This window comes from Xiphophorus couchianus, chromosome 11, assembly GCF_001444195.1.
Source record: "Xiphophorus couchianus chromosome 11, X_couchianus-1.0, whole genome shotgun sequence".
In the NCBI taxonomy this organism is placed as follows: Eukaryota; Metazoa; Chordata; class Actinopteri; order Cyprinodontiformes; family Poeciliidae; genus Xiphophorus; species Xiphophorus couchianus.
Window position 1 is genome coordinate 4,246,277 of NC_040238.1, and position 16,194 is coordinate 4,262,470.

Genomic DNA, 16,194 nt, shown 5'->3' on the forward strand with positions numbered 1-16,194 from the left:
GAAATACAATATCAAAATGTCATGCTAAAACAAAACTACTCATGTTGACTGCTTTTAGACTGAATTCTTCATATGGTCTTGACTCTTCCTGTGGATCTCAGCCTTCGGTGTAAAATCGGATCACACCAGGGCTGCGTCCGGCGCTGAACTGTGGCTGGGCAGCTGCCTCCGCCTGGGACCGTTTGGCTCCTGACCAGCTGCTCCTCAAATTGAGTTAAATTGCCTCCCAGGATGTACATGATGTAATTTCATGAACCCCCACTCACACTAAAGTAGACACTAACAAAGACTCTACTGGAAGTCATTTACAATAGTCCACCATCTACAGATGTATGTTTTCACAAAGTTTTGGGAACGAGGAGAACCAGGAGGTGCAAACTCCTTCTTACTGTGGAGAGACGACACTTTGTTTCTGTGCAGCCCAAAAGCAGAACAGTAATAATTATGTTCCAAGGAAAACTATGCAGAAAAAAAATGATACGTCACACATGAGTTTCACTTCAAACTTTATTTCCCTTTTTGAACTAGTTGTAGAAGGCAGTTGTTTAGTCAGTCCACATATTGCCCTCTGCATGAGTGGTGAAATAATGCAAAGACAGAATGATGTAATTTTTTAATGACAGACATCCTTTGGCAGGATAAAACTCCAGCACAAAACCAGTTTCAAACTTCCTGTTCTTGTCTTGCTTGGCTGGCAAGGACAGTAAGTGGAAAGACAGACTGTTATCCTGGAACCGCTCGGCCATTTAGAGGCCGCAATGTGGAAAAGCACAATGTTTAACAAGCTTGTTTGACAAAGGAGGCCCCCAGAGCACAATTTTATGTATTTCTTGAATGGACCACAAGTCTTGAAACAGTTAAACATTGAGTCTTTGTCCCATCTAATGACAGAACTGCAGTGAAAGAAACGTATCACAGAAATATTATTTGTGTGAAAAGATGAGTGGACACATGATATATTTGTCTTTGAAATATCAGTGAGGCAGAAGATGGAAGGAATCTGGACCTTTCAAAGTTGAACAAAGCAGAACTCTGTAAGGTGGGACTCAATGACGATGGCAGTTAAAGGGCAATAATGGCAACAATAAAGTGTGATGTGAAAAAAATATCATTTCTGAATAAAGCCACAGAAACTGTTATGAATAAATGGAAAAAGTAATCAAACTTTTTTTTCCCAATCTATACATGTGAAATTAAAAGCTTCTAAGTCTAATTTATTAAATAAAATATATTTTATATATTCTTGCAAAGGAAACAAATAAAACATATGTGTGCTTTTGAAAACAATATTAGAAAACATCACCTTTGTAAAATATGTCATTTTTGCCCAAAAGTGATTTCTGCAAAAATAAAAAAGAATCACTCCTTTGTATTGCAAAACAGATCATTTTTGGCAAAAAAAAAAAAAAAAAAAATTTGAGACATTATTTTAAGAAGGTGACGATAATTTTCATCACATCTTAGCCCATCCTAATCTGCAGCAGTTATAAAATACCTTGAAAGTATTTATACCCTTTGAACATTTCTGCAGTTTTTCAGAACCCCAAACTTTGCTGCATTTTGTTTTTTTTTATTCTGGTAGGGAAACATAAAACAATGATCACTGGCTGCGGCAATGAGATAAACATGGAGAACCGTTCAGCCCTTCATCCAGAGGAGGAACCGTATAAGCATGACTCAACTGCAAAGTCACCTGGGAAAGGAGATAATTAGTCAGGGAAGATCTGGAGAACCGGCATTGGTGAAGAGTTTTGGACAAAGTGGAAATGTGGAAGTTTGCTGTGAGAATTATTTCCTTCAGAGAGAAACTGGCAAGATGGTGGGATCTAAACACAAGGTTTCTTTATTTTTATGTGTAAAAAATATTTAAAAAATTTGTGTAATCTCCCTTTTAATTCACAGTTCTGCTTTACTGTGTGCTGTTCGATCATAAAATTCACTAAAAGTGAAATAGATTTTTTGGTTGTAACATGAACTGATGTGCAAAAGCTCAAAGGGTATGAATGCATTTGCAAGGAACTGTAGATCAAACAGAATTCATCTGTTCATATGACAAATATTGCATAAAAACATAATAGTATTTAAAATGCTCCCTTTCAGCATAAAATAATCAAACAAGTTTTAGGTATATTATAAGTCTATAAGTGTATTTGACTTATTTTTTTTCTTTGCTACTTGAAAGAAAATATAAAGGGTTTTCATTATTATTGGAAGACACACATGAGACAAAAACATAAAAAATGAAAAATATATTAAATATGATGTAGTAATGAAAAATAAATAACATTTATGAGTAGAAAAGGGAGAATGCATCCAGGGCGACTGCCAGCAGAGTTGGCACAACAAATTTCAGTGAAGTGAGTGGAGTTGCTGTAGTTGCTGCTCTGCATTGTAATGGGACCCCAGTGTGAAGCGTGGCCTGTGAATGGAGCCCAAGGTCGAATGAAGGCAGATTCCTTTAGTCCCGCTCAGGAACACGGAGAACAGGAACCTGCTAGCTAGTGAATATTTCAGCCTCTGGGCAGAGTTAGCTGTAGGGGAGTGAAGTCGGTGTAACGTTGCATTCACTTTCTCTTGTTTCACCCTGTAGAAGCAAACCTCTGCACGGCTGTTTGGGTTTAGTTCAAGAAAGTTGTTAGTATCAAAGAACTTTTGGTTAGTATAACAAGAAGCAAGAAAACCTGCAGTATTCTTAGGCTGGGGAGTGTTAGACTTTTTTCATTAAAAAAGGTAATTTAAATTAGATGAAGAATTTTAAGATAGTGACTAAATAAGAACTAGGTTTGAATTTGAACTAAATTTGATGTATAATATTGTAAAGTGGTATTAAAATATTTACAACTTTAAAAGGTGAGTTGGGTAAAACAGCGCCCCTACTGGCTTAGAGATGCAACAGATTCTCGGTAAATAAAAACAAACAATGTTGGTCATTTCATCCCTTCGCCATTTTGTACTTTGATTCAATTAATTAAATCAAAATTCAAATTAATTTAAATTTGGATTCAATTAATACAGACTTTGCAAAAACACTTTTAACTCCCTATTTTAATAGTTCAAATACCAAATATACTTTGATATGTTCAACACACACAGTGGAAACCATCATAGCACAGCTGCACAATCTAAAATCTACTCTCCCTTATCGCAGCTTTTGGGGTTACAGCCAATCAGCACCAGGGAAATGGTGCACATGGATTGGCTGTTTTAATGGTGTATCAAGTCGCATTCATTTGTATTAATTTCAGTTTCCTAAGCTACGTTGTCTCTCCAAAAAATTTAGACATGCTCTTTGAAAGAAATTGGGGAATGAATGGATTTTCCACAAATAATTTGGAGTTACGCTGCACAGAAAAATCCAGAAATCTGTGAATACTGAACCGGAAACATCCAGTGTATTTCATGCAATGAAAGGGTTTGAAAAAGTTTCATGAGTATCTAACATAAATTCAGGTTTTCAGGGTTTCCCCCGTTGGAAATCCCTCATTCATTCAGCACATTGCTCAGATAAATGCTGAGTTTCAAGCCACGCCCCTTTGGTGCTGCAGGTTGCCTAAACACACAGCGCCCATGATCAATGTATGATGTCAAAGGAGGATTTGGACACCACTAACTTAGACTGACGGAAGCAGAATTATACTTTAACATAACCCATAGTTTCAGATTTCATTTGAGAAAAGACAAGAAGGGAAGATTCCCAGTCCTGTTTGTGACAGAATTAGAATTAAACTCACACAAAAGCCACAATATATGAAGTCAAACCTGGACAGAAATGTTCAACACTGTTTTCAGATTCTTGAACAATCTGAAAATGGTGAAATCTCACCTCTTTTTATAATACCATAAAAGAGTTTTTACAAATTTTAAAATCTCATATTGTCTCCTGAGCTGGTTGTATTATTACACCCTAATTAAATATGAAAGGGAATACAGTCATATGCGCCGCATAGGTGTGTTTGTGGGCACAAAACGGAAATGATGGTACGACATGACGAAGGGAAAAAACTGACCTGGAGCCTGATTCATCCAGTAAAATGTGTGAGCAGAACAGTGTAGAAAAGGGGAAGGAAAAAAGATCAATTTGTTTTTGTTTTTATCCACATTCATTCAGCTTTTCAGTTATATCTCTACAGGGCATAAAATTCATCTTTGCAGCCATCACCACAATAAACCAGAGCAGTTTACACTCTTTGTAAGTCATTTATAAACTGCCAAGTACATTAACTGTTCAAGCTGCTTTAGAGAGTAAAAAAAAGTACAGCTTATCACAAAAAATAATAAGGGAGACTACGTAAAATAATTAAGACCCATGTACATATCAACAGCATATATATATTACATTACAGGTTTTTTGGGGATCTCCAGAACTGTTGTTTAAGTGGTTGGAACCGTAAAAAAAGAAATCCAGAGAGTTGCATCTTTTCAGTCTTCTGGCTTTTAAAAAATGCTAAGAAGCAGTTCCATAATGTGCAGCTTTCCTCCTGGACCCCATGCTGAGAGGAGCTGCATCAGAGGCCGTCACCTCTTTCTGCTTTTTACCTTTCCTGACCTTTTTTCCAGTGATGAACCTGAGTGTTCATGATTCCTCTAAAGAGTCTGTACACACCACTGTCTGCAGAACGGCCTCGTCAATCTGCAGGAATAACCTTCTGGAGAGTGCGAGCAGTCTGTGTCAGCACCATTCTGAGAGCAGCGACGGCAGGCCAGAAGGTGAGGCAGCGAGTCCCAAATGTTCCTTATTGTAATCTGGCCTGAGGTCAGAACCGCTCCCACTGCTTCTGCACTTTATGGGCCCTGAGTTGGCTCACTTCTACTCATCGATGACTTGCATCCCAAAAGAACGTTCTTACAGCTTTGGGCAGCAGATGAAAGAGAAGAAAAAAAGAGGGAAGGCTGCGGTTTGAATTCTTCACTGTTTGAGTTTTTTGTCTGTTTATGTTCCCGTTGTGGCTGTGGACACGTTATAACCCTGCATGGCAGAGAAAACATTTTCCAGGCTTTGGTTTTCAACTGACAAAGCGCGTGGGGGCGTGCGTGTGTGTGTGTGTGCATTTACATATGCATGCATGTGTGGATAAACTGTGTACTATGTCAGTATTTGTGTGTATAGATTTCAATGCAAGCCTTTGACTGTCTTTTCAGAAATTTGGGGAGATGCTTAATGTCCAAACTTTGCTAAAAAAAAATAAACAGTCCTGGACAGAATCCTGAAGATCTCAACTTCATTTGGAAAAAAACAAAACATAAAAGAGACGTGTGACGTGTGCACTGGCTTAATCCACCAACAACATCTGGAATCACTGATGTTACGACGGCACAAAGTTTTCAGCTTGTCCAACACATAAACAACACTGTAGTCCCAAAGAAGATCTCCGAGCCAAAACGCTACCTGGAGGATGAAACAAGTGAAACAGGAGTTCAGATGTTCCTCTTTTAAAAGAAAGACAATATAACCTGCAACAAATATTTAATTTTTCTTGTTTGACTTTTGGGAGAGGTTTTTTTAAAATTATTTTTCTGTCTGTCAAGCCCACTATGAGACGAGAGGCACAGGTTGTAAGAGTCTAATAACTAACTTTAGTTTATCACGAGGATTTAATTCAGACATCATTTACATTGTTTTGGTTCAGTGAAGCTGGAAAAATAGATAAATTCTTATTTCTATCCTCTGGACTTTCTGAACTAACCATCAACACCATCCTAAACAGAAATACTGTTCAACATTAGAATAATTGTTCTTATAGACTAATTAGGAACCAGTCGAATCACCTTAAAGGAACCAACAACATGAAGATAAAAATGATCCAAAATTACACATGCAGTTCCCAGGATATGAACAGGAAAAATACATTGTGACTGATTCATGTCTGACTTCATTTTGATAGCAGCTAATGTAATAAAATGGATCCTAATCAAACGTAAAATGTGTATCAAGCCTTGAAACATCAGGTTTACTTCTGCCTATAAAACATTCAGCTTCAAGGTTGTTATATAATAACTTCCATGTTATTATAAATCCATATTCACAGGTTCATGAACTGAGTGATTCGATACATAGGAAATGCCAATAATTCACCCTCTGATTTTCTATATTGATTCGATTTGTAAGGACATTTCGGGTACAAAGATGACAAAGTGAAAAACTGGTGACAAAAAAGTCTCAATAAGATTTGATGTCAAAGCAGTTTTAATCTCATTATGGGGGAAAAGTCATTAAGAACAGTTTAATGTTGATGCTCAGATATCCAGCAAACATAAACTAACCAAATTCATATATACAGATGAAATATATGATGTTGTGACATGTGCTGCAATACCGACAACGTGGCAAAATGTATTTATAGTAATTAGTGTCATCATTATTAGAATCATAAGCATCTATAACAGATAAAGCATATTTAAACAAAATAAAAGCATTATCCAGACGATGATTTTACTTTTATGTGTTAAAGCCACAACCTGCTGTTAAAGGTTCCCATCACTCACAGGTTTTAGAAAGATTGAGAAAAGAGATGATGGCAGCTAGAATGCAGAGAGCAGGACTCACCTCAGCTACAGCACGCCAAAGACTTCAAGGCCAAAGGATAAAGGCAAGAGAAAAGAACAAGAAGAGAAAGAGAAACTGTAGAAAGAAAGAAAGAACAAGAGAGAGAGAGAGAGAAAAAAGTTTGAGGATTAGAGGAACACTTGACACATGTTAGTACCACAGACAAAAAAACTGAGGTTACTTTATAAAACCATATATCTGCATATTATTAATATTGTTTGTTTGACTGGATGACATCCTTTTTATACTCGGAGATAAACATTGATTTTAATTTAACAGTTACTATTATAAGTATTATTTCGTACTGTTTATTTTCTCTGTATGTATATATATACAGTATATATATATATATATATATATATATATATATATATATATATATATATATAGAGAGAGAGAGAGAGAGAGAGACAGAGAGAGAGAGAGAGAGAGAGAGATAGAGAGAGTTTATTTGCAATTTTTTGCAGTATTATCAAAGTAAACTTTCCTTATAAAATATTTTATTGCGTGATCAAACAATATATTTAAATTTAAATATATTTAAATATAATATCTACTCTGTACCTGTAATTCTATTCTATTCTATTCTATTCTATTCTAATTAAACAGGTACAGAGTAGAATAAAACCCAGGATTACCACCTGAAGAGGTGTGTTACACAGGAGCACTAAGGGTGTTGGGAATTGTATTTTCCTGTAATAGTCTCTTCTTAAGGTTTTCTCAAATTGTTTTTCTGGAGTTTTTGTGGCTCAGACTGATTTTTAGTCATTTGCTTTAGCAGCTTCCAGCATTCCTCAGTGCAGCTCCTGCACCTGTGACCACTTATTCCTTCCTCCATTTATTCTCCAGCCTACACATGCATTTAGGTCATTATTCCCCCCCCCCCTGGGAAAATGATGAGACACTTCAGGCATGTTTAGACTCAGTGGAAAAGTTTGGTCACGTTAGGTCGCTGGATAGGTGTTCATTTGTTTACTTGCTGTAAGAAAGTTGTTTTTTATTTTGATGTAAGCGACGGTCATTCAAATTTCAACAGATATGCTTAATATATATTATACTTTGTAATAATTTAACTTAAGTGAAATGAAATAACTTTTTATAATTCTGACTGAGGTTTAAAGGACTGGAACCAGTGAGAAGTGGAGACATAACACATGTTGACTCCAGCAGTAAGCTGTATGGAGATTTATCAGTTATCTGGCTGATATGCAGAGTATGTGTTGCATAAAAACAGAAAAAGTCAAACATTTCAATCTCAGATTGAGAATAGTCTGTATCACGTTCTGTCATCAGATCTGCCAATAATTCAAACTGACAGGAAGTCATTTCTGACAGGTGTTATACCCATCTCAACCACTAGATATCAATATCTGTGGAACATTTTCACTCTGAGTGGGACTGTCTGATAAGGGAACCTAAATGACTCATCTTTTTGTCAGATTGTGACTCGTTAGCAACATCATTACATATTTACTGATTTTAAATATCAGCAATTACCTTTTCTTCCAGATCTTTAATCTGCCTTCTCTGGATTTCTGTCTTGTCTTCAAGATCCCGAATTCTCTGTGGTTCGTTAGAGAGAACAGAGATACAAATCAAGCCACAGACCTAAAAAAACCCTTCTCCCTCCAAAGTTTCTCAGTAATATGTGTGAATCTAGAAGAACCTGGTGGGCCTGGTGCAGCAGCTCCATCCTCTCCTGGAGGATCTGGCAGTCATACTCTCGACTCTTCCTCAGCATCTGCCTCCTCAGCTTTTCCACCGCCATCCTCAGCTCGTCCTTCTGATGCTCATTCAGAGGCTCACCGTACTTTATCACCTGATGAAAAAGAGACAGCAGACATTATAATGATCATGGTGAGTTCAAGAACTTGGATGTTTGTGCTAAATGAAGTTCTGTTCAATCAAAACGAGCTTCAAGGAATCACAAGATTCTAAGAACATCTGTGTGCCTTGCAGGGACAGAGCCTAGAAGAAATGTATTTTTGGTATTATTAACTGAAGTGATGACAAGTTTCTACAATGTTAGCATTTATTTTCATGGAACTGTACAAGAAAACCATTTGAAACGTCTTTGATTTTCCACACTGATATGATCACAAGTACGCATTCAGAATAGAATTAGTGACTGTATTTAGTGATGCATGCCTTGACATGCATCACTTTCACAATGTTTACACTTAAAAAAAATCAAAAAGATGTGATGTGACATCAGATGTAAAATCAACCTTGTCCTGCTGCAGGGCGTTGTAAAGCGTCGCTTCCAACTCCTGGATTTGCTGTTAAAAATTAGAAAATGTCAAATGTTTAATCATCACAACAATACAAATCATATTTAAAATACTCAAACCTCATGCTTCATTAAATAATAAAGTATTTATGTAACAACATTTTTCAAAATAAGGCAAATGAACAGATGTATAGAGAATAAAAATAGATGGAAGCATGTTTGAATGTGAGGACAGAATATGTTTTCATATTCAATTCCATACTTTTTATTATTTAACCAAACTTGAAAGAAGACATAAATCCAGTTCCAAATTATTCCAGATAGTGGAAATTGGTGAAAGCTATATTTATTCAAAGAGGATTAATTATTATGGAAGTTTGGAATAAAGTTACCCTAAAATAATACAAAAACGTCTGTCTGTATGCAATGTATGGGAAAAACATACCAGCAGTTTCAAACTTCTCCACAGCAAAGTGTCAGAGTATTTACCATGTAGGCCTGGTCCAGGGCCTGCTTCCTGTAGTCCAGCTCTTCTTCTAGATAACCTTTCTGTTTGCAGAACATTTCCTGTAACACAGAGGAGGTTGTTCATATAAATTAAGTTGTAAACATCTAATGTCTTCACACAGCTCAATAAATTTAGTGTAAGTCTAAAAATCGATGAATAATAAAATATTTGATGCTGTTGTAAATATGTGTGCATTTCATGTTGCTGAATTGCATTATTAGAGAAGACAGTTGTGATTATAATTGATTATTTTTTTGTGAAAATCTTAAAAGAATTTAGCTTAGCAATTTCCCATGACCCACCATTTCTATCTCCAGGTCCATCATCTTTTGATGCAGTGCTGCTTCTGTCCCTTCTATCTGCTGGATCCACTAGAGGGCGACATTCGTCCAAATTTAAGTCAGAATGTACAGGAAGTTGATTCTCAATCAAGATAAAGTTGCTTTTTTACCTTTTCTGCCAGTGACAAAACAGTGCTAGCCTGAATTATTGCCACTTGCTCCTCATTCCTCAAGTTCTGCTCATAAAAAAAGAAAGATTGTGATACATTTCTTGCTTTAGGAATGCATGCCAAACAGCTGAATTAATTCTAAATTACCCCGTTGTCTCCTAGAATGTCTAGCAGTTTAATGAGATCTGGTATGCACACATCCTGTGAAGAAAAGCAGAATCAATAACACGAATGCAAAAATATGTTAAATTTGTAATAAATCTTTATCCTTTTTGGTCATACAAGCCCTTCTGAACAAGCACCTTGACTCCTTCCTTCATACAGTAGATCTGCAGAGCGCTGACTCCCTCGGAGAACGGGTGCATTCTCAAATGGTTAAAAGGTGGAGACCTTCTTTCCCGCTCCTACCAAAGAAACACACATTTTAATGTGGAACTAAACCACATTTTCTTATCGTACAACCACAAACATCAATGTATAAAATTTTTTGACCAAACTCAAAAGTAGAGCAGAATTGTAAAGAGGAAGGAAAAGTAAGCATGGTAGTTCAGTAAGCTCAGTCTGATTGGGTGAATAATGTCTGTGAGAATCAATTTTCACGTCTTGCCATATATTCTCAGAATTTGGGTCATTTTTTTGTCAGCCTAGATCAGAAAATGAATATGGTCAAAACCATTCCATTCAGTGGTTTCCATCATGTAACTCTTACACAGAAGCCAGATTTGTGGGATGCACAGCTCATAATGATCCTGTCAAGACCTCCTCCCGCCTGAGCTGTGGCTCTCTGCAGCTCCTCCAGAGTGACCCTGGACCTCTTTCCTGCTGCATTTATTAAGGTACTATTTAACCCACACGTCATTTAAGGTGGACTGTCCTGCTTACATTTGAATCATATTCTTTCCATTTTCAGATGAAGTGAACAGAACTTCATGGGATTTTCTTTTTTGATGTAACTTCTCTAAAACCAGCCTGCCGTGTTTCTGGGCCTTCATGATGCCGTTTGGTCACTAATGTTTTCTAACAAACCTCTGAGCTCTTCACAGAACTGCCAGAATAAAAAATTTACTATATTTACTGATTGAGTGATTTCTGATGGCAATAAGTAGCCATGGATTTTATTTAGGAGCATCAGAGGCTGAATACAAATCAATCAATCAATCAAATTTTATTTGTATAGCACATTTCAGCAGCAAGGCATTTCAAAGTGCTTTGCATCATAACAAACACAGAAACACAATGCAACATAGAATCAATAATCAAAACATGACATTAAATCAAGTGCCATAGTTAAATTCATAATTGATTATGTTTCAAATACAATAAACAGGTGGGTTTTTAGTCCGATTTAAAAGAAGTCAGTGTTTCAGCTGTTTTACAGTTTTCTGAAAGTTTATTCCAAATTTGTGGTGCATAGATGCTGAAAGCTGCTTCTCCTCGTTTGGTTCTGTTTCTGGGGATGCAGAGCAGACCAGAACCGGAAGACCTGAGAGGTCTGGAAGGTTGATACAACAACAGCAGATCTTTAATGTATTGTGGTGCTAAGCCGTTCAGTGATTTTTAAACTAACAACAGTATTTTAAAGTCTATTCTTTGAGCTACAGGGAGCCAGTGGAGGGACTTTAAAACTGGTGTTATGTGCTCTATCTTCCTGGTTTTAGTCAGAACGCCAGCAGCAGCATTCTGGATCAGCTGCAGCTGTTTGATTGATTTGTTGGACAGACCTGTGAAGACGCTGTTGCAATAATCAATACGACTGAAGATAAAAGCATGGATGAGTTTCTCTAGATCTTGCTGAGATCATGCTCAACATGTTTCTCTGGATCTCAATACAATAAATACTGAGCAAAATATGAAAGAGAAACATTCCAGCAGTATTACAGTTAAAAGAGGAAATTGGCCTGGTTTTAATAATGAATTTCATCGTATTGATAATTCACACCAACTTGATTTTGCTTTCCTGTACGTGGGTGTGATGCTTGACAATAAACACACAAGCTTCTTTTTTATTACATTACCACAGGAAAAGATACTCTTGTAAAACACATTATTACTGTTTTGAGCACATAAATCAGATTCTTTTCACCTGCAATCATGAAACCTCACAAGTTGTAGTCCAAACAAACAAAAAAAACTCTTGTTTTTTTCTGTCTGTCTTACAAAATCTACTGCAAAAAAATGAAACAAACATTACAGCTGACAGGTAACATGTCAGCTGTGTTACCTGACATATTACACTCAATCCAACAGACTGAGTGTCTGTGAATTCCTGTTTCCCTGTTAGTGGCAAAATATAACTCTGTGGTCAGTTGGTTTGTATGGAAATTAACTAACTCGTCTGCAGCACAAAAAATCTGGATGTTAGATATGCAACCGGACTTCAGAGAACAGTGAGAATAGGAGGTTGACCATAACGTGCAAAAATGATCAGACGCACTCCAGAGAGCAGTGCAGTATTCTTCTGTGAGTTGTGTTCACATCGCAGCTCAAAAGCTTCCTGCCACTGACAGATTTACCCAATTTGAGCTTGTAAGATTTAATTATTGGGTAATAAATGTGCAAGATCCTTCAGGCTAAACTCTGGGGAACTTTAAACATGCTAATGTGAATACGAATTGACTCACCTCCAGTTCCAGTATCCTGAACTCCAACAGCTCGTTTTGGTCTCTGGAGTCCTGAAGCTCCTGCTGCAGTCGACTGCATTCCGACTCCAACTTCTCCATCTAGAAAAAGTCAAGTTTATAAATTAAAGACCATCAAAGTCACAACATAGTTACATTACAAATTCAATATTATGAGTTAAAATGTATTTCAAAGGAAGAACAGAAAGCAATAAAAATGCTAAATATTGTTTTTAGAAGATAAAAAGGTTTAAGTCCAACCTTTTCCAGCAACTCCTGATTTCTTCGTAAGAAGAGTTGCTTCTCCTCGACCCATTTGGAGTCCTAAAAAAAAATAGACATAACTTTGTTTAAAGGAGGTAAAAACTGCCTTGCAAAGTTTTATTTTTTAGCCAGAACAAAAAGATAAACGGTAAAGGAATAGAAAATCCAATGACTTTGACAGTATTGCTGTTTTTTTCAAGCTAAAAAGCTCAAAACAAACCTAAAGGACACATGTTGAAACATACTAGTTCCTTCCAGCGATTTGTATATCTTTACTCCATTATGAAGTTGAGAAATCAGATCGAGTCACACCATGTTTACTGTAAGTTCATTATTCAAACTTTTGGAAAGTTTTCAAGTCGTTCTGTTTAACCCCCAACGTTCCCTCTGCAGGAATATAGCCTGAAGTGGCTGATGATTGCGATCCTGTCGCAAGTTCGATTCCCAGCCTGCTGACCTTTGCTGCATGTCTTCCCCCTTCTCTCATTGCCCACTTTCCTGTCAATTCACTATCAAATAAATGCCACTGCTGCCAATAAAACCTTTAAAAAAACATTCAGAATGAAGATGCTTTGGTCCAATAAAACCAAAATATATCTAGTTCTCTGTACATCATCCTAAACATACATTCCTCATGGTGAAAGTATCATGCTCTGGACTGGTTATCCAATATTAGAGAGAGGAAAACTGGTCAGAGACGGTTGGAAAGTAGGTACAGCTAAATACTGGGTGATCCCGGATGAAAGTGTGCACTGCTTTATGTTAGTCTATTAAGTTGATGATTAAGAGTATTTCATACATTTCCTTTTTGGTATGAAGGCTGCTTTTGTCTTTACATACATTATTAAAATAAAAAGATAGCTGCCAAGAGAGATTACTCTATGGTCCAACTCACTATGACCTGGCTTCAGTCACATAGCGTAAAGCGTAATATGATGCACTTTTTCATGAACTCACTTTCTCCCAAAGTTACAGATCTGACTTGCTGACTTCCCATAACTCCCTTCATCCAACATGCCAGAGGCTGTTCATCTTGGAGACCTGCTGCGGATATGGGTACGGCCTGGCGCGAGATTTACACCTTCTATTTTTTAAAAATGTAGACTATGCTACAAGGCAAATGCATAAACGCCAGTAACATTAATTACGTTGTTCTCACCTGTCCCTTCAAGGTTAGTTCCTTCTCCAGGTCTTCTATCTTGGCTTTATACCGCAGCACGTCTGATTGCAGTTGCTCATGAGCCTGAAGCATTAGCAAAGCCAAACTCTTTTATGTAGTAAATTAATTTTTCCAAGAAAATAGTTTTGTGTCATCTTTCCTCATGTTCAGACCTGTTAGAACCTGGGGCCAAACCTCTGTTCAGTGCATTTCTTTTGTGCAAACAAGTATTTTAACACCTATGAACATTTTGCTATTAGGTATGTGCAGAAGTCAGGAAAAGAAAAGAAGACATATCTACAGCACATGAATAATATACTGAAACAATGTTTATTTTTATGCAAGGTTTGTTCTCCTATATTGCAAATCCACAAGAAGAATCCAAAATACTTTCCTCATTTTAAACACCCACAACCATCTAAGAATAAAAAGACTTTCACAAGTTCAAGGCTAGAATACCTTATTTCCATAATAATACCCAATCCTAATTATAATCTAAAAGCTGCCACCTCATCAAAGAACATGACTGCAAAAGTCATGATAAGAGAATATCTACAAATCCTCTAACTTTAGCTTTACTTCACTGGTCCTAATGATTAAGGCCTTCTGTAACTAAAGGCTTTGATTTTCATGTATTCTTACTGAACATTTGGACTCCAGTCTTAGTTTTCTTCCAGCTGAAGTTGAGGGAAGATGACCAAAAATACGACCACAAACTGGAACAGATATTTTTACTTTTTGTTTCCTCTGTTCATATCACAAATTTGGTCATTTTGTCAGATTGTACTAAATCAATATCCATCTCTCTCTAAAAGTTCTTGCTCTAAAGGGTTCCTGTTTTCTTTCACGCTTTTTGATATATTTCTTAATTTTGAACATGAAAATAAATAGAACTATTGCAAACTAAAAGCAATGAGCAATGTACAGTATATGTTCCTTTAGGAATTGAAGAGAGGGTGCTTTGCCTTTTCACAAAGACTAAACACAGAATTAGACAAATTACATTATAAATCTGGTCCATAATTAATCTCCCAGTAAAGTGAACGTGGCCATCAGGTGCAGTTTGTGGTACCTTGGCCTCCATCTCTGCATCCAGAATGCCTCCCTTCTGTTCCTGCAGCAGGGCGTAGGCTCGTTGAAGGGCCTGGTATTCCCTGGTCAGCTGGCGAAAACGTAACTCAGATTCCTCATTTGCGAGCCCCTGGTTTGACACACACATGGAAAAAGAATTATAATTTTAAGGATTAATATCTCAGGGTTTTGCTAATGTTTACAATAATTACATTAATTTGTGAACACAAGGTCTTACATTGGCCATGTCTTCATCAGGAGTAGCTGGGGTTCTGTCCATCCGAAACGACGCCACTGAGGAAGACTCAGAGTCCATCGACTCTTCATCATAACCAAAGAAGGTGTCTACTACGATGTGTCTCTGCACAGAAACACAGCTTGTTTTTCCAACAGCAGGCTTTGCTGTCAGTGTTTCTAAATAGCTGATTGAAACATTTAGCATGAAAAGGCCAACACACTGCTAAAAATACTGATATATTATTATTCTTTTTGATTAAAAAAATAATAATAATTTGCAACCTTCACTGGTCTTGAACTTCTTTTATGCCTCTTCTTTCGCAGCAGTTTTTCACGATCCTGGAAACAGGACACAGATGGCAGAACAAATAAAGTTACATCAATGCAATAGTTGTATGAACTGCTGAACACTGAATGATTGATGAGACATGGAATCAATATAAAAACAATGTGTTATCACTCATAAACTGCTGTGCTATACTTTAAGAAGTTTGTATTCTGGACACCAGGGAAAAATGTAAGCTGGAAACACTCCAGACAATTTCAGAAAATTGGGCAATTAGTCCAATTGGTCCAGCACATACAGTACAGACCAAAAGTTTGGACACAACTGTGTGTCCAAACTTTGTGTGTGTCCAAACTTTGGACACACTTTCTCATTGAATTCAATGAGAAGGTGTGTCCAAACTTTTGGTCTTTACTGTATGACCCTGGTTAGTTAGCTCATCAGACCGATTCTATGTCAATAAAAAAATAAAAACAAATAAGAATTATAAGGGATTTTAGCAAACTTTTTCTTTTGAAGAAATCCTGAAATGAAAATGCTATTTTATTACTCAGCTGTATTTTTGTTCTCAGCGTACATTTTGGTTTGTGGAAAAAAGACATTTTGACAGACAAACAGAGTAAACATACTCTTGTTAGTTCATCAATCATGCTTTGTTGCTCCAGCACTTGAAGTTTGAGGAAGGCTATTTCCTGGTCATCATGTGCTTGGTCCAAGTCATTGAGGGACTTCAGCTTCTTCAGAGGAGGATGGGAGCCTATCCTCTCCTTCTGCACACACAGTAATAACAAAGGTCACTATGTGTAACTGCTGATCATCCATTATA

General features: G+C 36.8%; 1 protein-coding gene and 1 long non-coding RNA gene across 3 annotated transcripts in view; one reads left to right on the forward strand and one right to left on the reverse strand.

The window, feature by feature from the left end:
• LOC114153513 (uncharacterized) lies at positions 1-5,183 on the forward strand. The gene is made up of 2 exons (XR_003597340.1): positions 1-4,707; positions 5,140-5,183. It is a non-coding gene; the product is annotated as an uncharacterized LOC114153513 (long non-coding RNA).
• jakmip2 (janus kinase and microtubule interacting protein 2) overlaps positions 3,028-16,194 on the reverse strand; it is a 25,252-nt gene continuing 12,085 nt past the window's right edge. Inside the window, exons 8-24 of one of the 2 annotated variants that reach the window (XM_028032117.1) lie at positions 15,998-16,138; positions 15,365-15,421; positions 15,084-15,206; positions 14,847-14,975; positions 13,775-13,858; positions 12,613-12,675; positions 12,355-12,453; positions 10,036-10,137; positions 9,881-9,934; positions 9,734-9,799; positions 9,585-9,653; positions 9,264-9,341; positions 8,773-8,823; positions 8,211-8,363; positions 8,042-8,107; positions 6,545-6,619; positions 5,259-5,386 (exon numbers count right to left, since the gene is read on the reverse strand). In XM_028032117.1, the coding sequence (XP_027887918.1) occupies positions 6,569-6,619; positions 8,042-8,107; positions 8,211-8,363; positions 8,773-8,823; positions 9,264-9,341; positions 9,585-9,653; positions 9,734-9,799; positions 9,881-9,934; positions 10,036-10,137; positions 12,355-12,453; positions 12,613-12,675; positions 13,775-13,858; positions 14,847-14,975; positions 15,084-15,206; positions 15,365-15,421; positions 15,998-16,138 (1,386 nt within the window). In that variant the 3' untranslated portion in view covers positions 5,259-5,386; positions 6,545-6,568. Of the gene's footprint in view, positions 5,387-6,544; positions 6,620-8,041; positions 8,108-8,210; positions 8,364-8,772; positions 8,824-9,263; positions 9,342-9,584; positions 9,654-9,733; positions 9,800-9,880; positions 9,935-10,035; positions 10,138-12,354; positions 12,454-12,612; positions 12,676-13,774; positions 13,859-14,846; positions 14,976-15,083; positions 15,207-15,364; positions 15,422-15,997; positions 16,139-16,194 lie in introns of both variants that reach the window. The other variant, XM_028032116.1, reaches the window with a different exon arrangement.